This window comes from Petaurus breviceps, unplaced genomic scaffold (genome assembly GCF_028583685.1).
Source record: "Petaurus breviceps papuanus isolate PSGF00001 unplaced genomic scaffold, PetGlider_PUasm1.0 243, whole genome shotgun sequence".
NCBI lineage: Eukaryota > Metazoa > Chordata > Mammalia > Diprotodontia > Petauridae > Petaurus > Petaurus breviceps.
Genome location: NW_027185931.1, coordinates 283,640 through 307,085, shown reverse-complemented (window position 1 = coordinate 307,085; position 23,446 = coordinate 283,640). Strand labels below are relative to the sequence as shown.

At 38.3% G+C, this 23,446-nt stretch overlaps 1 protein-coding gene across 1 annotated transcript in view; it reads right to left on the bottom strand.

Moving 5' to 3' along the window:
* LOC138167646 (vomeronasal type-2 receptor 26-like) overlaps window positions 1–23,446 on the bottom strand; it is a 72,390-nt gene that overhangs the window by 6,699 nt on the left and 42,245 nt on the right. Inside the window, exons 4-5 of the mRNA XM_069096580.1 lie at window positions 21,415–21,642; window positions 19,422–19,548 (exon numbers count right to left, since the gene is read on the bottom strand). Coding sequence (XP_068952681.1) covers window positions 19,422–19,548; window positions 21,415–21,642 — 355 coding nt within the window. The remainder of the gene's footprint in view (window positions 1–19,421; window positions 19,549–21,414; window positions 21,643–23,446) is intronic.

Sequence of the window (23,446 nt, the reverse complement as noted above, 5' to 3'; positions counted from 1 at the left end):
ATCTGGCAAATAGATTATATTGGTCCACTACCACTGGGTAAAGGATGCAGATTTATATGTACTTGTGTTGACACCTATTCAGGTGTACTTGTGGCTTGTCCTTATAAGAATGCAACCCAGAAAAACACTTGTAAAACTCTAGATCTCATAAGTCTATATTATGGAACCCCAATGCAGATTCAAAGTGACAATGGGTCACATTTCAAAGGCAATGAAATGAAGAATTATTGTATACTAAACAATATAGAATGGATATATCATATTCCATATTATCCAGAAGCATCTGGGTTAATTGAAAGAATGAATGGATTACTGAAAGAACAGTTGAGGAAGTTAAGTTCCAATAATTCATATCAACATTGGAAGGATAATTTGTCCATGGCTTTGTGTAATTTGAATAATAGACCATTGGGAGGAAGTACACCTCTAGCCAGAATGATGACCCCCAATCTGAAAATTAGAAAACAAAAAACACATAAGATCCCAAATATTGAGTATTGGACCTTGAGGCCAGATGTCCCAGCACCATACCCAGGAGTACCTGGTTTGGTGGGGTATGATTTACATTGTTTAGAGGACTTTTGGTTGGACAGAAAAGAAATAAGAAAAATCTCCACTGCGATATGCATAAGAATCCCTAAAAATCACTTTGGACAGATTTTACCCAAATCAGGATTAGCAGCTCAAGGAATACATGTATTGGCTGGAGTAATAGATTCTAATTATCAAGGAGAAATTGTTGTAACATTCCATAATTTAGGTGAAGGGCCCATACAGATTCATAAAAATGATAGGATAGTTCAAGTGATTATCGTTCCTTGTAAAACAATACCACTTGTAAAAACTGACCCTCCTTCCAAAATAACTGTCAGAGGAACTAAAGGATTTGGTTCTACTGATAGAATAAAATCAGGAGCTAAAGTATGGGTAAAATGGAAGCCGGATGATGTTCCAAAGGCTGCAGAGATTATAGCACATGGGAGGGATAACACTGTACCTATTGTTAGTTCTGGAGAAGATTATTACAAAATTGTACCCTTAACTCATTTATTCTACTGTGAGTGAGGCAACAATAGTCTGGTTGTTGTCTCTATGCTTCTTCTTGATTTTTTTGTCTCTTCACCTTGTTTGCTAGATTTGTTTCCGCAGGCTTAGTACCCTCCACCTGTAGATGCTTGATAATTTAAGCTGGATGTTACCCCCTGTCTGCAACTGTGATGTCTCACCCCTGGACCTGGTATCAAGCATATTAAGAACTGACCTCTCAAATGGGACCCCTTGGGACAGAGACAGCTCTACATCTGATTTCAGCAGCAAGTAGCCATGGAAGAAGAGACCTTCACCCCTTACCACAAGATTTTGGGGCCCCATTAGTTCGGGGTGGGGGGAATGAAGGGCAGTTTGTGCTAAAGCCCCACCCTAAACTGTGTTTATTGTGTGCTATTCTTGTTATATTGTTGTGAAATTTTGTTGACACCAGTTATTCCTACTGTATTTTTGCCAAGTAAGGGACATGAAAGATCTTGAGGCCGAATGTAAGGGTTATGGGATTTAAAGATCTTCCATGCCCCATTGGACTTGCTGACATAGCAGGAAGGGGTGGATCAAGAAGAAGCAGAAGCCAAGCTAGAGTTCCTTCAGTGGCTAGCAGTGGTGGTGACAGTGGTAGCAGCAGCAGAGGCAGCAGCAGTGGCAGCGCGAAGCCCTTTTTGAGTCAGCCAGAATTTCTGCTAAGGACTCCTGCTGAGGACTGCCAGGGGCCGGAGCTGCTGGGAGCGCGCTTCCTGGATGCTGGGTGATTGCTGTGAGTGGGGAGAGAAGGACCTTTGCCTGAGGCAGCCTGTTCTGTTTCAAACGCTTGAGAATGTGGGTGCTTTCTACTTTATCTACCTGTGCCAATTTCATAACTACTCTGATGGCTTTGACTTTCTGGTTTTGGGACTCAGTCTTTTGGTATTTTAATAAATATTCTAGCTTATTCCCCCATATAGAAAGCCTGATATATTTTGTGATGGATAACCACATCAGCATATTTACAATTTCCATAGTCACTGTGAATATTGCATTGTTGATACAAGGATTATGGATTCTAGGAGCAGAACCATTTCTGCTACACCAGTTGATCTTTTCTTCTGAACTCATGATTGTGATTGAATACCCACAAGAAATTATACACTAGAGCTTCCTTAAACCTGCTTGATGGGACCCCTACTGGGTTCCTTGGAAACCAAGTAATAGGCTGTAAAATAAAGAAATGTTTCACCTTTGTTGCTAAAACATACCACAGATTCCCAAGGATTCAGGTCTGTTTATGTTTGTATCCAAGGCTTTGCTAAGGGCTTTGCTTCACTTCAGTAGAAATAATACTAATGCTTTGTTTCAATAGAATAATACTGGGAATGCTTTGCCTTAATAGAATAATACTGAGAATGTTTTGCTTGAACAGACACAATGCTGATACTCTGTTGCTAGCAATCACTTTGTCTATAAAATTATGTCTAACAGAAAGCTCAAGGCTGTCTTTCGGTCTGAGAGGCAGTCCTGGCCAGTTAATAAACACTCCTATCAAATCATAATTGGCCTACGTGTCCTGTTACATCTTGGGTGTCCATTACAGATTGGAGGTCCCACCGAGATAGCCTTTGGCTCTGTTTTGACAGCTGGACCAGGCTCTCTGGAGGGCCAGGAGAACAGTCTGACTTAGGGGAGGCCACCAAGTGAAATTCCTTGTCCCCAGGCTCATATTGCTTCCCTGAGTGGACCGGAACCTGAGTCCTATCCAAATTCTTTCAATTCGATCCCAGAGTATTCTGTTCGGTGAGTACTCAGGGTCTGTGAAAGTGCCTAGGGGGTGATCACCAAGACTCTGTCCTTCGAACCCTGGTAAAAGTAGGAGCCTAAGCTGGATGCAGCGGTGCGGTCCCTACAGGCGTCCAAGGTCAGGACGCTGACGGAGTGCCCGGTTTCTGTTTTTTTTTTCTCTTTTCCCTCTCTTCTGAATTTTGTGTTTGCTGTTAAAGTTTAGTATATCTTAAACTGTCTATTTGTTTGTGGATTGTTGCTAGATGTCACTGTCTGTGTGTTGTGTTGTTTTGTGTATATCCTGTCTCTGAGATACTGACAGGTAGAAAAGAGGAAACCTGCTTCCTTTTGCCCTGCTGCCGTTTTCTTGTATATTCTGTCTGTCTGTGTAAAGAAATTTTAAATCTGCCACCCTGTAAGCCAAATGCACCCAAGCAGCCAAAAGAATGCTGTACCTGAGGTAGAAAGATTGATAATCTCTTAAAGAAAGGCTGCTGGCAGAAAAACCACTTTTCCTTCTACTCCTTGAACTCCAGCCAAAGTTCTAGAAGAAGAAAGACAAATGGACAGAAAGAGAATGGGAAATTTCTCCCCAAAAATCTGTCTAAGGGAAAGGAGTCACTTCAATGATCAAAGAGAAGTAGGTTTTCAAGCTGCACTTTGAAATAGGACTAACACTTAACCCTTTCCTGGGTTACAGAAAGAGAACTGTGCAACATCATTGGGAATATCGATCCAGGTAATTGAATTTATTCTGATTACTATGTGGCACTACAAAAACCAAAGTTTAAGGTCACCAGCTTCGTTATTCAATTGTTTTTATTTCAAAGTTCAAAACTAAGACCATGATTGTTACTGGTAACCAGTTGTATTATATATGTTGTATGAGAAACAGTTATTTTTAAAGTCTTGGAGTAGATCTGAAAATTTAAAGGAATGAACACCTAGGAAAAGTTTATTTGAGCAAAAGGTCAAAAAGAAAGTTCCACTAAGACTCTCTTCCCTGTGCTCCCAGTTCTTCTTAGCTGGGGCTCCGGAGCCCTCGCTGTCATTCAGCTCTGATGGAGCTGAGGAGGCAGTAAGAGGTCTGAACCATGAAGATTTTTTTTCTCTCTCCCTGTTGTCCTGGCTATAACTGAGCTAGGGCTGCAGTGAAGTTAATTTGAGTAAACTTCCTCCAAAAAGAAAAAGGGGGGAAAGTACAGTAGCTACAACAGAGCTACACGGGCTTGCCATCTGCCTACCTGAAAGGTTAAATCCCTGGAATAGAAAATTTTTCTTTCTGAATGACATGGGAACAGTTAGACAAGGAAAAAGAAGCTTGTGAAACAAAGGTACAAATACAAGTTAATCATTATCCCATATACTAAGCCTGGGATACATCTGAGCTACTAAAGTGTGTGTTACATCTGAGCTATTCAGCCTAAATAGTTTAGTAAAAGGGTACTTGATCTAACTCCTATCAGCAAGTTTTAGACCTCCAGGTACCCTGAAATCCACCTCTCTAAGTAAGTAGAGCCTGAAGTTTCTATTTCAAGTTCCCCAAACCCTCTCCTCAATGCTCCAGGCAAATCGACCACCCCATAATCAAGGTCTGCTATAGCTAAGCATTCATAGAGGTTTATTTGATAGAGTATAAGCTGATAATGTGCTTTGAGTATAATGAGTTTGGAAAAATGGAGGGTTTCCCCCTGAAATATAGAGTTCACTCTGTACCATGAAGCCCCAACTTCAGTACCATCTAAGAGATATCTCCCTTGCTGCAAATAATCACTTTGCTTGTTCCAGTGCCAAGGAATTGAAGGAAAAAGGAAATTCAAGGAAAAGGAAGTTGCTAAGGACCTAGATTATACTGACCAGAAACCCTGTCTGATGTAAAGATCCAAGGACTTTACTGACAATTATACATCTCAAGCAACTGAGGGAATTGAGCAGATTAGATAAGTCTGTTCCTAACTGGCCCTTTACTGATTAATCAGTTATTGTTTCCATGTTCCTTTGATTGAATACAGACACTTGAAGGGAATGGAACACCAAATTTTCTGATTTTAGGCTATTGCATTTGTTCACTTTCCCTTTCCCAACTTGGAAAGCTCCAAATCTTTCCTCCAATTAGAAATCAGATTGCCTAATTTTGTAGCCTTGTTAAATTTTTGTTGTTGTTGTTTTTTGGAGGGGCAATTGGGGTTAAGTGACTTGCCCAAGGTCACATGGCCAGTTTTTGTGTTAAGTGTCTGAGGTCAGGTTTGAATTCAGGTCGTCCTGACTACAGGGCTGGTGCTCTGTTCACTGTGCCACCTAGCCCCCCCCCCCCCAGCCTGGTTAAATTTTCTTTTAATTAATTGGTCTTATTTGATGGTTTTTAATGCATCAAAGTGTGTCTCCCCCTGTATCTGGGGAGGAAAATTGAGGAAGGCCTGGAAAAGATTTGTTATGTAATTGGAGTGCATTGCTTAATAAAGCAATATGCTTGGAAGCTTAAAAAAGTCTTGTCAGTGAGAAACAATGTGTTCTGAACCCTGCACTGACTGGTTGTGTGACCTAGAATAAATCATTTAACCCTGAGTCTTAATTCATCTATAAAGTGGGGAGAGGAGAAAAAGAGAGGAGAAAATGAGGTCAGAAATCAACTAGCCTCTTCACTTGGTAAGATCAATCATTCTTATATGTAATTTGAAAAGGCAATTAACGTGATGTCATCTTGTAGTTTATATTATTGCTGTATTTCTACACTGTATATTGTAAAACCTGAGTGAGGAGAAAATTATGTAAGACCAGTAGTGTTACTTTAAATATGCATATCTGCTATTCAGAAAAAACCTGTAAAACTCTTAACTAAGCTATTTTGGGCTAATGTTTTAATGTTAAAACCTAAAATTGTTTATTGATTATTGTATGAAAATTTGTTTGACTAGTTCTGCCCATTCAGAGCAGTCTCTCCTGCTTACAATTCATATAAATTTTCCTTATGTTGTAAAACTGTTAAATTCTCTAGAAATTACTTCCAGGCAAGGTCATTCAGCCTGAGAAAGGAAGTTTTAAATGAACCTAACTTGCTAAGAAGTTGCAAAGATCAAAAAGGATTTTTATAAATTGGCTTTTATATTTTAGAAGGAAAAGGAATTCCTTACATTATAAGATCTGATACATTTTTATTGTTTATCACAGCCCCATGAGATTAGAAATAATTATAACTGTCTCTGAGCTGTGATTGGTGAGGCTTGTTGTTTAAGGTAAAAAACATTTGGGACCATAACTAAATTTTATTTTGAGTCTGAATTTGGGTATAGTTGTCTGCATTAAATCAGTGTCTGAGAGGAAATGCCACTAGCTACTCAGAGGAATGTGATCCTGTGCTGTCAACAGGTGGAAGTCTACATTTGGTAGCAGCCGAAGGGACAATCTTAGCCTCTGTCTGGGATGGGATCCCTCCTGGCTCAGTTTCCCCATGAGGTTCCTTTGAAAAGGAATGTTTCCCACCTATTCCTGAGTCTAGCTATGAGGTGGAATAGATGCTGCATGAGATGGAATATCTGTAACTGTACCTGAATTTACACAGAGCAAAGGACGTTTTCTCCTGGCATATTTGGAATGTCACATGTCTGTAACAGGTTTCTATGTTTGGATCAAGTGATCAGTAAAAGATGTGAGCTTTTTTATGTTAGCTTATTGGAAAATTTAATATTATTTTTCATCTAGAATTAGAATATGAATAGAAAGTTTATGAAAACTGCTTAAGATACTTTAAAAGTTTTCAATTAACTTTCTTCACAAAGGTTTAGTGATCATTGAAACTGTTTTGAAGTAGGAAAATACCTTTAGAAGGAATTTTTAAAATCTCTAGTGTGATTCTAAGAGACCCACTAAAACATCCATTCGCAAGACATGTTTCTTGCTAAATTGATGTAACAAATTGTAAAACAGAAAAGAACTTGCTGTTTTAATCTGAATTTATAGTTATTCTATCATCTAAGCAAGTGTTAATATTTGTAGCTGAATACATATGTGTAAAATTCACTTCTCTTTTTGAGATTCTGTTCAGCACCCCACTTCCTATTGTATTTCAGGTGTTGAAGGCTGTTATGTATGACTGTTAATGATTTACTTCTCAAGCCCCTCCAGGCTCCTTGAGACATTCAAAATGTGGTTCGGGCAGTGTACCAGGTCACTCCTCATTCTCCACCCTAAAATCCTGCACACTCAGGGAATATCGGAGATTGAGGGCCCACCCACAAACTACCCCAGACTCCTCACTTGGGCCCCTTTGGACTGGCCCATACCAGGTTATACTGACTACCCCATCTGCTGTTAAAGTGACTGGAAGGAAAGCATGGATTCACAGCTCCCATGTCAAAGTGACGACTCCTCCCAGCTCTCCAGACTTGTGAGTGGCAGAACCCATCAGTGACTTACAACTGAAAATCAGGAGACTGTTGTGATGTTCCTGCTGCTAGCACTCTTGCCTTTAGTTGGTTCCAACCCCTACACTCCCACTTTGTATTCTTGGGCTCTTACTAGGACAATTGATGGGACTCTAATTTTAAAAATGTGGCTCATGGCCAGCCCACCCTTTTCTTTGATCTCTGTACCCTGCTTAGCCCCAGATTAATGTTGTTTCCCTACACAGGCATGTATTTTGCGGGGACCGATGGTACTGCTTGTGGAGCAGAAAAGCAGCCTTTGGTCAACCCAGTCATATGTCTGCCCTGAGGATGGGTCTCCCGATTGTGGGGGGACCAGAAATATCACTCTGTCAATTGGGATTGTGTAACTATTGCTGACTGGGTCTCTGGTGGCAACCGTGACCACCACATTTCATTTCATTGTAATACCCCTAAATCATGTAATCCGGTTTTCATCAGGGTTTTAAATTGGACTAAACAAACTTGAAAAATGGGGAGGACCTGGGGAATTAGATTTTATGTTGAAGGAAGGGACCCCAGAGCCTTGTTTACTATTCAATGCACTCCAGTACCAAGGGATCTCATTCCCATTGGTCCCAACCTGGTTCTTAACCCACCTCTGGATGCTGATCAAACTCCAAATGGGCCCCTTAACCCACACTCTACCATAACCCTTGCAGGTTCAGGGATTACTTTGGCAAATCCCAGGCTACATGCCCACTCTTATACTTTTCATGTTCTTGATACTGTTTTCTCTTTCCTAAATTCCTCGGATCCCAGTCTAACTTCTGACTGCTGGTTTTGCTTGAACCCTGCCCCTCCTTATTTTGTTGGGCTAGGTTTAAATTCGTCAAAGGGTTTGACTGATCATGAAATTCAGTATTGGAAGCCCACACTCACCGGCACCAATCTCCCTGCCCGCTGTTACCTTGGCTCCCCCAAGATTACATTAGGAGATGTGCAGGGACAAGCCTGGTGTATTAAATCTTGGAGCTACACCCTCCAGCAGTCACCTTATAAAAACTTTGGTGCTCGAGGTTTTTCCCAAACAGGAATTTTCACCAAATATTTTCTTAGCCCCTAAAAATGCTTGGTTTGCCTGTACCTTAGGCTTAACTTCTTGTGTACAGGAACATTTCCTTGCTGGTAACTCCCCCAAATTCTGCATTATAGTTCATGTCCTTCCACAGATATACATTTATTCAGGAGAAGAGGCTCATGAACATTTTGGGCTACAAACTCGCTATAAAAGAACAGCCTCCATTTTAGTCCCTATCTTAGTTGGTCTAGGCATAGCAGGTTCAGCAGTGGTGCGAACCACAGCCCTAGAACAAGGAAATAGTCATTTTGAAGCCATCACTTCCCAAATCGACACAGATATCCGAGACTTGGAGAGCCAAATCTCCAACTTAGAAACTGCCCTAGATTCCCTGGCTGAAGTGGTTCTCCGAAACCGCCGAGGTTTAGACCTCCTGTTACTCAAGCAAGGTGGCCTTTGTATAGCCCTTGGAGAAACCTGCTGTTTTTATGTCAACCACTCCAGGGTACTTCTGGAATCTCTGGCTACTGTACATCAACATTTGGCTAAAAGAGAGGCTCATCATCAACAATCTATATCTTGGTACCAATCTGTTTTTTTAACTGGTCCCCCTGGCTCACATCACTTGTAACTTCCCTTGTAGGACCATTTGCTTTGTTGTCACTGGGACTGCTATTGACTCCCTGCCTTATTAACTGCCTAATTACCTATGTTAGACAAAGGATTCAAGCTGTTTGCCCTCTGAACTGCCTATGTCCCCTATGTTCCTCTGGACTCAGATGAGTCCGAGATAAAACCATGAACCAGTAAAAAGGGGGGAGTGAAGTGCCCACCAGAAATTATACACTAGAGCCCTCTTAAACCTGCTAGAGGGGACCCCTACTGGGTTCATTGGAAACCACATAATAGGCTCCAATAGTAAAGAAATGTTTCACCTGTGTTGCTAAAACATGCCACAGATTCCCACGGATTCAGGTCTGTTTGTTTGTATCCAAGGCTTTGCTAATGGCTTCACTTCGCTTCAGTAGAAATAATACTAATGCTTTGTTTCAATAGAATAATACTGGGAATGCTTTGTGTTAATAAGAATAATACTGAGAACGTTTTGCTTGAATAGACACAATGCTGATACTCTGTTGCTAGCAATCACATTGTCTATAAAATTATGCCTAACAGAAAGCTCGAGGCTGTCTTTCAGTCTGAGAGGCAGTCCTGACCACTTAATAAACACTCCTATCAAATCATAATTGACCTAGCTGTCCTGTTACATCTCAGATGTCCATTACATGATCATCTCCTTTGAAGTGTTCTATTCCCCATAATGTTGTATATTTACAATTTACGATTGTTATTCTGTATTTCTGACTCATTATTTGAACTGAACATTATGGCTTAATAGGAAGAACTCTAGACCCAAAATCAAAGATCAAAAATTAGCTGGGCATTCGTCTTGGAACAGCCCACATCAGGCTTAGAGTAAAGTCACTTCTATACATTTCATAAATAAAATGAGACATTTGAAAAAGATGATGGCTAAGATACCTTCTCCCTATGAGATTCTATAATTAGTCCTCTAGCTAGTCTCCCTGGGTTGGCATAACTGTGAATGTGAGTGGGATGAACTCTCCCATAAAATAGAAGCAGATAGAAGAATGGATCAAAACCCATAATCCTACAATATGTTGTTTACAAGAAATATTTGAAGCAGAGAAATACACACAGAGTAAAGATAAAAGGCTGGAGAAGAATATATTATGCTTCAGCTGAAGTGGGAAAAGAAGCATAGGTAGCAATCCAGATCTCAGACAAAGCCAAAGAAAACAATAGATCTCATGAAGAAACATAAGGAAGGAAACTAAATCTTAATAAATCCTACCATACACAATGAAGTAATATCAATACAAACATTTATGCACCAAATAGTATAGAATGCAGATCTTCATAAGAGAAGTGAGTTACAGGAAGAAATAGACATCAAAATTATACTAGTGGGAAAATGCAACCTCCTCCTTTTAGAGCTAAACAAATATAACCACTAAATAAGCAGGAAAATGGTTAAGGAAGTGAATAGAATTTTAGAAAAGTTCGATATCATAGACCTCTAGAGAAAACTGAATGAGAAGAGAAATATACTGTTTTCTCAGCAGTACATACCTCTTACACAAAATGGACCATTTACTAGGGTTTAAAAACCTCACAATCCAGTGCAGATAAAGCACAAACATTAAAGACATACCTTGCATATCATGAAGCAATAAAAATTACATGTACTAAAGGTCCATGGACAGATAGACTAAAAATTAATTGGAAACCAAATAATCTAATCCTAAAGAACGAGTGAGTCAAACAATAAATCACAGAATCTTCATCCAAGAAAATGACAAAAATGAGACAAAATATCAAAAATTATGGGATTTAGGCAAAGCAGCTCTTAGGGGAATTTTTTTTTATCTCTTGATGCTTACAAGGATAAAACAGAGAAAGAGAAGATAAATGAATTGGGCATGAAATTTAAAAAAAAATCTAGAAAAAGAACAATTTAGAAACGCCCAATTAAATACCAGATTAAAAACACTGAAAGTCAGAGGAAAGATTAACAAAATTCAAATTAAGAAAGTTATTGAAGAAATAAGTAAAATCAAGCACTGGTTTTATATTAAAACCAATAAAATAGTTAAATATCTGATTAAAAAAATAAAGAAGAAAACCAAACTACCAGTATAAAAAATGGAAAGGGTCAGGGGGTGGCTAGGTGAAGCAGTGAATAGGGCACCAGCCTTGGAGTCAGGAGGATATGAGTTCAAATCAGGCCCCAGACACTTAAAATAAAAACTAACCATGTGATCTTGGGCAGGTCAATTAACCCCAACTGCCCTCCAAAAAAAAAAGCAAAAAAAAAAAAAAAAGGAAAGGGTACATTCTCCATCACTGAAGAAGAAATTAAAACAATAATTAGGAGTTATTTTGCCCATCTGTATGCCAATAAATCTGACAATAAAAGTGAAATGGATGAATATTTAGTAAAATATAAATTGCCCAGATTAACAGAATAGGAAATAAAATACTGAAGTAACTGCATTTCAAAGAAAGTAGTTTAAAAATTCATCAGTGCAGAGAAAATTTCCAGGGTCAGATGGATTTAGAAGTGAAATCTACCAAACACTTAAAGACTAATTAATTCCAATACTTTATAAGCTATTTGGAAAAACAAGGTGAAAAAATAGTCCCACCAAATTATTTATCTGATGAAACTATTGTGCTGATACCCAAACCAAGAAGAGCCAAAACAGAGAAAGAAAATTATAGACCAATTTCCCTCTTGAATATTGAAGAAAAAAATTTACATAAACTAAGAGCGCAGGGATTATAGGATAATTCACTAGGACCAGTTGCAATTAATACCAAGAATACAGGGCTGGTTCAAAATCAGGAAAATTATCAGTATAATTGACTATATCAAAAAAAATTAACAGAAATCATATGATCATGTCAATGGATGCAGGAAAAACTTTTGAAAAATGCAACAGTCATTCCTATTAAAAACCACTAGAGAGCATAGGACTCCATGGGGTTTTCCTTAAAGTGTTAAGTAGCATCAGACTAAAACCATCAGCAAGCACTCTATGTAATGAGAATAAGCTAAAAAGCATTTTGAATAGCTTCAGGTGTGAAACAAGGATCCCCATTATCAGCACAGCCATTCAATATCGCACTAGAATCGTTAGCTTTAGCAATGAGAGAAGAAAAAGAAAGTGAAGCAATTACAATGGGCAATAAAGAAACAAACTATTGCTCTTTGCAGATATGATGGTATACTCAAAGAATTGCAGAGGATCAAACAATAAGCTCCTTGAAATAATTAACAACTTTAGCAAAGTTGCAGGATGCAATATCAATCCACATCAATCACTGACATTTTCATATATAATTTAAAAAATCTAACAGCAAGAGATAGTAAGAGAAATTCCACTTGAACTAGCTATTGACAATATAAAATGTTTGGAAGTCTACTTCCCAAGACAAACTCAGGAATTATATGAACAAAATTACAAAACAATTTTCACTCAAATAAAGTCTGTTCTAAATAAATGGAAAAAATATTTGTTTCTCAAGGTTCCAGCTAATGGGAAAGTCAACTGGCCTCAGCCAATTTTAGTAGGGATATAAATACTGTATTACATATTGGTTCAAAAATCAACTTAATGTGGGCCCAACTAATATAATAAAAATGACAATTCTACCTAAATCTATTTACTTCTTCAGTGCCATACCAATCAAACTTCAAAAAAATATTTTATAGTTAGAATAAATAATAACAAAATTCATCTGGTAGAACAAAAGATTCAGAATATCAAGGGAATTAATGAAAAGAAATTCAAGGGAAGGGGGCTTACCCATAACAGAACTAAAACAATATTACAAAGCACCAATCATTAAACTATCTGGTACTGGCTAAGAAATAGAGTGGTGGATCAATGAAATTGATTCTGTGCACAAGACACAGTGAGTCATAAATGACTATAGCAATCTATGGTTTGATAAAACTTAAGACTCCACCTTCTGGTCTAAGAACTCACTATTTGACAAAAACTGCTGGGAAAATAGAAAATAGTGGCAGAAACTGGGCATAGACCAGCATCTTACACCATATTCCAAGATAAGATAAAATGGGTAAATGATGTAGATATAAGTGGTGATATTACAAGCAAAGTAAGAGAATAAGAGATAGTTTTTGAGTCAGATCTATGGAGAAGGGAAGAATTTGTAACCAAACAAGAGATGGAGAATATTATGAAATGCAAAATGGTGATTCTGATTACCTTAAACTAAAAAGGATTTGCATAAAGTCAATGCAGCTAGCATTAGAAGGGAAATAGAAATCTGAAAACAATTTCTACAGCCAGTGTCTCAGATTAAGACCTCCTTTCTAAAATATTCAGAGAGTCAAATTTACAAGAATACCAGTCATCCCCTTGTTGATAAATCATGAAGGACAAAACATGCATTTTAAAGAAAAAGGAACTAAAGTTATTTGAAGTCATATAAAAATGCTCCAAATCACTATTGATTAGAGAAATACAAATTAAAAGAACTCTGAAGTACCATAACACACCTGTCAGATGGGCTATCATTACCAAACAGAAAAATGATAAATGTTGTAGAAGATGTGGGAAAATTGGAACACTAATGCATTGTTAGTGGAGTTGTGAACTGATCTAACCATTCTGGAGAGTAATTTGGAACTATGTCCAAAGGACTATGAAATATTGCATGTCCTTTGACCCAACATTTCCACTGTTAGGTCTATATCCCAAAAACATCATAAGAAAGGGAAAGGACTCACATGTACAAAAATATTTATAGTGGCTCTTTTTGTGGTGGCAAAGAATTGGAAAACAAGGGTTTGCTCATCAATTGGGGAATGGCTGAAGAAGTTGTGGCATGCCAGTGTAATAGAGTACTTTGTGCTGTAAGAAATGAGGAGCAGACAGATTTAAAGGAAAACCTGGAAAGACTTATAATAACTGATGCTAAGTGATGGGAGAAGAAACAGGAGAACACTGTACTCAGTAAAAGAAACATTGTGCAATGACCTGTTTTGATAGACTTAGCTCTGCTCAGCAATGCAATGATCTAGGAAAATTTTAAAAGACTCATGATGAAAAATGCTATCCACATCCAGAGAAAGATCTATGAAGTCTGAATGAAGACCAAAGCATACAAGTTTCTCATTTTTATTGTTTTTGTTTTTTCCTTCTTGTGTTTTTTCCACTTTTGTTCTAATTTTTCTTTTACATAACTAATGTAGAAATAGATTTAATACACTTGTATTTTTATAGACTATATCAGATTGCATGCCATCTTGGGCAGCGAGGGGGAGAAATTTAGAACTCAAAATCTTGGAAAATTCAATGTTGAAAGCTAAAACAAATACATTTCTTTGAAAAGTTGAAAAAAGAAAAGAGGTAATTTTGAAGATTTACAAAGTGCTTGGCAAATATAGCTTAATATATTTATTCATTCAAGAAAAGGAAAGTTATGGCAAAATTTAGAAACTGCTGTATAAAAAATGATAACTCCACAGGGTTTACTAACAGAAGAGCACATCTCTAAGAAGGTAGCATGTTTTAAATAATTAATTTGTTTGTTTTTAGTTTTCAACATTAATTTCTGCGAGATTTTGAGTTACAAATTATTTTCTCCTCATCTTTCCTCTACCCCACCTCAAAATAACGAACCTACTGAATACACCTTCCACCAATCTACTCTCTCTTATGTCCTCTCCTATTGCATCCCCTTCCGCCTTACCCCCCAGGCTTTCTAGTATGGCAAGATGGATGTCTATGTCCAATGTCTGTTTTTATTATTTCCCAGTTGAATGTAAAAAACAATTTTTTAAACATTTGTTTTTAAAAGGTGATTTCCACATTCTTTCCCTTCTTCCATCATCACCCACCCCTACTGGGAAGATAAGTGATTCAATATAGGTTTTACATGTGTAGTCACACAAAACAAATATTTCCTTCAACTATCCTCATACTGAGAAGTCTCATGAATTACAATTATTGTTTGTCCATGTTGGAAAGTAAATAGTTCAACTTTAGTAAGTTCCTTATGATTTCTTTTTTCTGTTCACCTTCTAATGCTACTCTTGTCTCTTGTATTTGAAAGTCATATTTTCTATTCTGCTCTGGTTTTTTCATCAATAATGCTTGAAATTTCTCTATTTCATTGAATGACCATAATTTCGCCTGAAACATATTACTCAGTTTTGCTAGGTAGGTGATACTTGGTTTTAATCCTAGCTCCTTTGACCTCTGGAATATCATATTCCCAGCCCTTTGATACCTTAAGATAGAAGCTGCTAGGTCTTGTGTTATCATGATTGTGTTTCCATGATACTCAAATTGTTTCTTCCTGGCTGCTTGTAATAATTTATCCTTGACCTAGGATCTCTGGAATTTGGCTATAATATTCCTAGGAGTTTTCCTTTTGGGATCTTTTTTCAAGAGGCGATTGGTGAGTTCTTTCAGTTGCTATTTTGCTCTCTGGTTCTATAATATCAGAGCAATTTTCCTTGAGCATTTCTTGAAGGATGAATTCTAGGCTTTTTTTTATTATGGCTTTCAGGCAGTTCAGTAATTTTAAAATTATCTCTCCTGGATCTATTTTAAAGTCTGTGGTTTTTCCAGTGAGATATTTGACATTGTCTTCCATTTTTTCATTGAGTTGGATCTGTTTTATAGTATCTTGTTTTTTCATAAAGTCATTAGCTTCCAAATGCTCCAATCCAATTTTGGAGGAATAATTCTCTTTAGTGAGTTTTTTAAAAATTCCTTTTCCAACTTGCAAATTTGGCTTTTTATTGCATTCTTTTATCCATTGGCTTTTTGGGCCTCTTTTGCCATTTGAGTTCCTCTATTTTTAGGGTGTTGTTTTCTTCAGTGTATTTTTGAGTCTCCATAAGCATATTGTTTGTAGGGGGTAATGTGAAGGGCCAGCTCTGAGGAGCCCCCCAAAGCGATGTGTACCTAGGCCAAGGTCTCCCCTGGGCGTCTTTCCATCTCCTGAGCTCACTATCTCAAGATGTTGACTCACCATCCTCTGCTCATCACCCTTCCATACTAGGGAGGTTTGGGACATTCTGGCTGTCTCTGAAACCCTGGCCACTTGAGCGACATACATAAAGTAGTGACACATATGATAAGACATTAAGAAACTGGCCCACAGTAATGGCCTCCTAAAAGGTTGCAAGTTAGGCACCTAATGCAACAAATTATGTGAAGTTTCCCATGAGAAAGTATGATGTAAGACCTTTAGCTATACTATATGAACCCTTACCCTCAGATGCTTAGTTGAGACTTGCTTAGCATGCATGTGATAATCCTATGAATGCTTTCAATCTCTTCCTGGCCCACGAATCTTCATTCATACTCTCAAGTTCAGTAGGTGCTGTGAGGTATAGGCATCAATTGTTGAATTGCTTTTCAAGATTTTCTTGCATCATTCTCGTTTTTCTTCCCAGTTTTCCTCCACTACTCTTACTTGATTTTCAAAATCATTAATGAGCTCCTCTATAACCTGTAACAGCTTATATTTTTCTTGTACCCTTTTGATGCAGTAATTCTGACTTCACTGTCTTCCTCCTGTTGCATGCTTTGATCCTTTTTGCCCCCAGTAAATGATTCTATGGCTCATAACGTTTCCTCTGCTTGCTCCTTCTGCCAGCCAATTACTTGAGTTTTGAGCTCTTTCCCATGCTAGAACTCTGCTTTCAGAGTGGAGAACTTTGTCCCAAATTGCTGGTGTTTTTCTCAAAACTTTTCAGAGGTCTGAGGGGGGCAGACTCTCTACAGCCACAAGCTCTGGCACACAGGCATTTCTCACCGTAAAACCACCACCCAAGACAACAACCCAGATACAAGCAGGTTAAAGCAAGAGTGATTACCCTCTGAATGGCTGCTTGGTCCCCTAAGACATGCATGACAGGAGCTCTGGAGGCAGCCACATGGCAGCAGCTGTAGCCACTGAGCCTGCACCACCTCTCACCCTGGGGGCAGGGACTGGAACATGCTCTTACATCACCACATTTTAACAGAGTTCCCCACTGACCTTTTACTTTCTTTTTGTCATTTATGGGTTGAGAAATCTGGAAATCACCATAGCTGCTGGTGGTTCACTCTCCTGCTGGTCAGGGCCACCCAGGTCTGGGCTGGCCCAGCTCAGGCAGTGCAGTACTGGGCTCCAAGCTGGGTGTGATAGACCCTGCCTGTCTGCCTACTAGGCTGCTTCAGGGGGAAATTTGTTTCTCTCTGTCACTTTGTGGGTTCTGTAGCTCTAAAAATGGTTTAAAGTTGTATTTTACAAGTATTGGAGGTGGTTATTGGGGGAGCTCACAGAATTTCCTGCTTCTATTCTGTCTTGATTCCACCCAGGAATAGCCAGAAGGTACAACTGATGTTTAGAGAGATGGAGGATACTTCGATCAGTAAGAAGGCAGATGAAAATCAGTTTTACCAATAGTAACAATTCAAAGGGCTTTTATGAGGCCCTGCAGGCTATTTATGGATCAAAACTTATGGTGTATCTCAACTACTCAGGACTAATGGAATCTCATTGATAAGTGATAAGGACATGATCCTGGACCTATGAACTCAATATTTCCATGCTGTTTTCAACAGACTTTCATTAATCCACTATGAAGCCATTAACCATTTACCTCAGGTTGAAGTCAATCTGTCTCCAGCCAAATTTCCAACTGAAGAAGAGGTTTTGAATGTTATTAGATATCTCTCCTTTGGCAAGGCACCTGGCACTGATTCTACTCCAGCAGAGATTTATGAGGTGAGGGGCACATTGCTCACACAATGTCTTCCTGAAATTTCTTAACTATTATTGCAAGAGAAAGTTATCCCACAGGAGTTCCAAGATGCCTCCATTGTCCATCTGTATAAAGGTATAGGAACTAGACTGTGCCACTACAAACACTGTGGTGTGTGTGTGTGTGTGTGTGTGTGTGTGTGTGTGTGTGTGTGTGACTTATTGCTGGCAAGAATCTTGCCAGAATCCTCCTTAATAGCATGATCCCCATCCTGGAAGATGGTCATCAAGCTGAGAGCAAGTTTGGTTTCATAAAGAGCCAATTAATGGTTGATATTCCCTACCTAACAACTCCAGGACACATGCTCGCAGAAGAAGAGAGGTCTGTACACAGCGTTCACTGATCAAACTGAGGCCCCTGACAGAGGCAATCACGAGGGCTCGTGGGAAATTACACAAATTTGATTGCCTGGAGAAATACATCAGTTTCCTGTAACAATTTCATGATGGCATGCTTGCCTGGGTTCTGGATAATGAATGATCGTCTTGTGCTTTCCTAGTCACCAATGGAGTGAAGCAAGATTATATACTTGCTCTAATGCTGTTTCCAGCAATGTTATCTGATGGCCTCAGTGAGGATGAACGTGGCATCAAGTTCCACTACCAAACTGAAAGTGAATTATTTCACTTGGAAAAGCAACAAGCCAAGACTAAAGTAGAGGGGCAGTTGGTACTTGATTTTTTGTTTACATATGATTGTGAACTGCAAGAAGTCTCTGAAGCTGAGATGCAACAAAGTATGCATCAGTCCTCTGCTTCTTGTACTAATTTTGGCCTAACAATTAACAAGAAAACACAGGTGCTCCAACAGTCACCATCATACTATCCAAACTGGATCCATGAGATACAGCACAGGGAGAAGTTTTGAATATAGTGGATAACTTCACTTTGGCAGTATATTTATTATGCATGCACACACTGATGATGAAGTTGAAACACCCATTTCCAGGGTTAGCTCAGTATTTGGGAGGCTCCAAAGGAAAGTGTGGGAGACAAGATGCATTAGACTGCCTACAAAACCTAAGGTCTTCAGTGCCGTTGTACTCATCTCATTGTTGTACTCTGTGAAACCTAGAGTGTTACAAGTGTAAAACTAAGAAACTAATATTTTTCATTTTAATTGTATTAGTGACAGTAACACGGCAGAATCTAGTATCATATGTTAATGTACTTTCTTGAGCTAAACTGGCAAGCATTTCAAATTTTACTGCAAATCGTGCAATCCAATGGACTGGCCATCTTCTTGAAATTTCACACGTATGGTATGCTTGCCTAAAAGACTATTTCACAAAGAAACCACCGAAGTCAAATGCTCACATGATAGTCAGAATAAGCAGCACAAGGATGGTATCAAGGTCTCTGCAGAGAACTTTAGAAGTCAGTAGTAACATGGGACACAGCGGCATAGGAGCGCCCAGCATGGCATGCCCTCATCAGAGAAGGTTCAGTGTTCTATGAGTAAAGCAGAATACAAGTAGCTCTAAAGTAATGAGAGATGGATAAGTTTCGAGAATCCACGCTGAATTTTCATGTGGACTATCAGTGCTTGTCCTGTGGTAGACTATTCTGAGCTCATATTGTTGTGATCAGCCAGATTCAGATACATTGTAACTTGACTCTGAAACATAATGTTATTTTGGTGTTCTTTTGAAACAAAGTACAACAACCAGACTTGGCAGTTTATGTCCTTCTACGTGAGCAGTGATGGTGCTTTGGGTTGTATATCACTCCCAAAACTCAAGTCCACACTGTTCTGCACCAAAGGGCTCATAAAAGAAGCCCTGTTAGAAACTTACCAGTTTCAGTGGAAATCTCCCCCTCTGGGCACTGGGAACAGGTGAAGCAGCAGACAGGCTGTTCCTCCTCCATTGTCTTCCTGTATCCAGGGTGACAGCTGTCACTGCACACAGAGCGGGGTGTCCTCTTAGTAGAAGAAAATGGAGGAAACACCATTTACTAAAGAGATACTTAGGATGGATGGTGGGGCCCAAGAAAGTGTATCCTCTAAAACTACTCTGGTTCATATGTCAGTGTGCATCACTAATAGAAGAACTCTAAAATTCAAGAGAACCCCTTTCTAGTCCTGTCTCTGTCACAAACAGTGGAACTTTGGATGAAATTCATGACCTCTGAAGGCTTGAATTTTATCACTTGTTAGATGACAGTTTCAGGCTGGATGATCTTAGCACACTTACATCATGTACTGGTAAATATACCCTGGATCATTGTATTACTATTCACCCAAGTTGCTGAATGAAATGTTGGCAATCATCCAAAATTATGTATAATACTTTAGTATGCAAAAACCATAAGTTTGTAGGATGGGAGTGACTAGGCACCTGGTCAATGATACTAGTTCTTGTGGGCAGACCATGTGGGAGAGGCAAGTTTACTTGCTTCCAGAAAGGGGTGATATTGTGTAATGAAAATGTTCTTTTTTCCATTACCAGCATCCCCTTATACTTTCAATACTTGTACTTTCTATGTGAAAATGAGGTGCTATTTGATTTACTAGTGAGACAGGAGTGAGAAAGTATTCAAAAGACTGTAAGAGACGTAGGCATTTGTGCTATCTGATTGAGAGACATACTGTAAAGTTCTCAGTCATTGAAGGCTTGGGAGCCTCCCTACCCAAAGTAAAAATGTGATCAGTTACCAGAGGCCCCTATATTAGGCCTCTTTGTGTTTCTTCTGTCTTGCTTTCAGATGAAGAAATCTTGGAAATGTGCATTTTACAAGATTGGGAGAGTGAGCCATTATAAATCCAGTAATAAGAGTCTATACCAGCATTTTTTTTAACCAGACATGAAGCCAAAGCAACCCTAAGAAACAATACATGAGTCCAACATAATAAAAGGTAATGATTTGTCCATTAATGATGCTAAATTTGGAAATCTACTTAGTATATTAAATTATTTTACAAACTATTTGAAGTTTAGTCTATGTATGTATATGTGTGTATTTATATGTGCATGTGTATATTACACACACACACATATGTGTGTGTGTGTGTGTATGCAACTGGTATAAGGAAAAATGTGTTCCAAACTGTGGAGCAGGGAGAAATGGTTTGTGCATTGCATTTTGCTATATCATCTCAGAAAATATTTCTTTGTAAAAATTAATTGATGCTAATAAGATAAACGATAATGGAGTACTGATCCCTGATAATTTATATTGGGCAAAATATTTAGAAATTGGACCTTGAAGCAATTCATAGTGAAGATATCTCCACGTCCTGTCTAGGTCACCTCTGGATCCCCAATAGGGCGATTTTAGCCTTGCTCTAGAGACACTAATTCATCAGTGTGAGATTCATGTGGGAGTAGAATCTTCAAAGGTTTAAAGGAGCTACAGTGCTATGGAGGTCCAACCTGTTAGAGGACATTCAGATATTTGGTCAAAATTTCATTCCATAGAAAGAAAATTTTGACCATTGGCTGAATTGAATTTTATTTTAACTCAGCTGAACTCTGTGAAGTATCGCCACAATTTGTGAAGATACAGGGAAGTGGGGAAGAGGATGAGAGCAGTAGCTTTGGAGTCCTAATACCTCGAGTCAAGGCAAAGCTTTCCGGACCTCAGTTTTCTTATCTGTCAAATACAGGGGCATCCTAGTTGATCTTTAACATTCTTTCCTCTTCTCCTATGAGGCTAAATATCTCTGTGTTTTGAAACACATAGCTGACTGCTTATTTTCTTCTTTTCATCCAAAAGTGTGTTTTAAAGGCAAGAGTAAAAGGTAACTAGAGTGACTGAACATGTAAATAGACAGGCAAATAATCTGACCTTTGAACCTAACCAGGCCCATGTGATGGCTTCCTCATGTATTGTGAAATCTTGGCCAGATGGAGCCTTGGGGATAAATTCACCCACTTTCACCAGGAGTTCAGTACCATTATTAAGGAATATATAGTTCTTAATGTCATATTGAGCATCAGAGACTCTTTTCTCATCCATAAACACCTGGTCACCAGCACTGTTGTTGAATTGAAGGTCCTTCAGAAAGGAGTGGAGCTGAAAGGGAAGAGATATTTGTCATTTCTTGGTATCTGAGGTCATGACTCTTCCATAAGTAAGACCTGAACAATGTGACAGGAGTGATAGGATTGATCAAATGAGATTTGTGCCCCTGTCTGAAGTCATGATACATGTGAGCTCCAATTCTGCCTCACCCACTTATTAACTCTAAGTCTTTGGGCAATTTGCTTTTCCTCCTTTTAGCCTTGTTCTGTAAAGTGAGGCAATAAATCCAGTAAGATACATATCAAAGTGCATTGTACATTTTAAAGGTGTATAAAGAGAATAGCTATTATTCTTAATTGTCATCATGACTTTTTCTTTTCCCTCATGAAACCTAACAGAGGACACACAATTAGAAAAGGAAATTGTTTCTCATAGGGTAATCTGTCTGCCTAGAAAGTAGATGCCTAGGACATGCCATGATCTTAGTAGGATCTGGCTCATGGTTATAATATGTCCTTGGAAGGGATACTTTATTCAAAAGCAACAACATAGAGAACCAGTTAAAAATAATCAAATTGAAGAGTAAGTTGTGCTGGATCCTGATACCTCTCCCTTGTCCTGTGAGTCCTTAGAATTTTAGAGTTGAAAGATCTCTGAACGGCAGCTATCTAATATAAATTCCCATTGTGCTCTCTGGAATGTCTGCCCCATAAGTAACAAACTTCTTTTCATCATAGACTTACTGCTTTCTGATTCATTTCATCTTCTAGCCTTCACTGAGACAATGATCCATTCTAAAAACACTGATTCTTTGGTTACCCTTTCCAGTTCTGACTACACGTTCTCTTATATCTCCTGATTTACTTATCAGTGTGTAGGAGTCAGGATACTCCCCACAGTCACTTTCAGATCCTCCCTCAACTTTCTTCTTTAAGGAACTTTTTTGTTTTGCCTTCGTGATCTTCACTTTTATCACCAAATCCAAATCTTATTGTTTATCATCTAACCCCAGAACATTCTCTTTCTTCCTAAGTCTAGAGCTCAAGGATTACAGTCTTTGTTTCTCATCATTTCATTTTTTCATATTAGGTGAAATGAAACATACCTAAAGATAGCCTCATACATACCTCACTGTCCCTTATTCACTTGCCATTGTCTCATTATCAGCTACGTAAAAAATGGCCTTGTTGCTTGATGATAAGATTCTTCACAAGCAAACCACTTGCTTGTTCACTGACTGAAACTTCCTTTATCCTTGTTTCCTCTTTCCTTTATCCCAAACTTTTATCATTTCATTATTCGTAGTGTCTTTTTACTCCTAAATCTGTTCTTCATCGTCGTTATGAACCTTATTCCCTCTCACCAACATTTCTTTCTTTTAAAAAAATATTTTATTTTGAATTTATGGAATAAATAAAAGTATCTATAACATAATAAAATAAAAATGCAATTCATGTGAAACTGCAAACTTATATACAACTTGCTATTCCTTTTTAATATATAATAAAACTATCATGTAAATGACCTTTTTACTTTTTTCTTCCCTTTTATTTCCCTTAAGATGGCTACCATTAAACAAGAAAGTACTTGTGTGTTTGTATGTATATACCTATATACACACATTTATGTGAACAATCATTCTACACATACTTGTATTTATCAGTTCTTTCTCTAGATGAAGATACTGTCTTTCTTCACATGTCCTGTATGGTTAATTTGGGTATATATAAAAAGCAAAATGAAATATTTGTTAAATGTTTTTCTTAAAGTAATATTGCTGTTCCTGTATACAAGTCTGTCTTGGTTCTGTTCATTTCACTCTTCATTATATTGTGCAAGTGTATTCATATTTTTC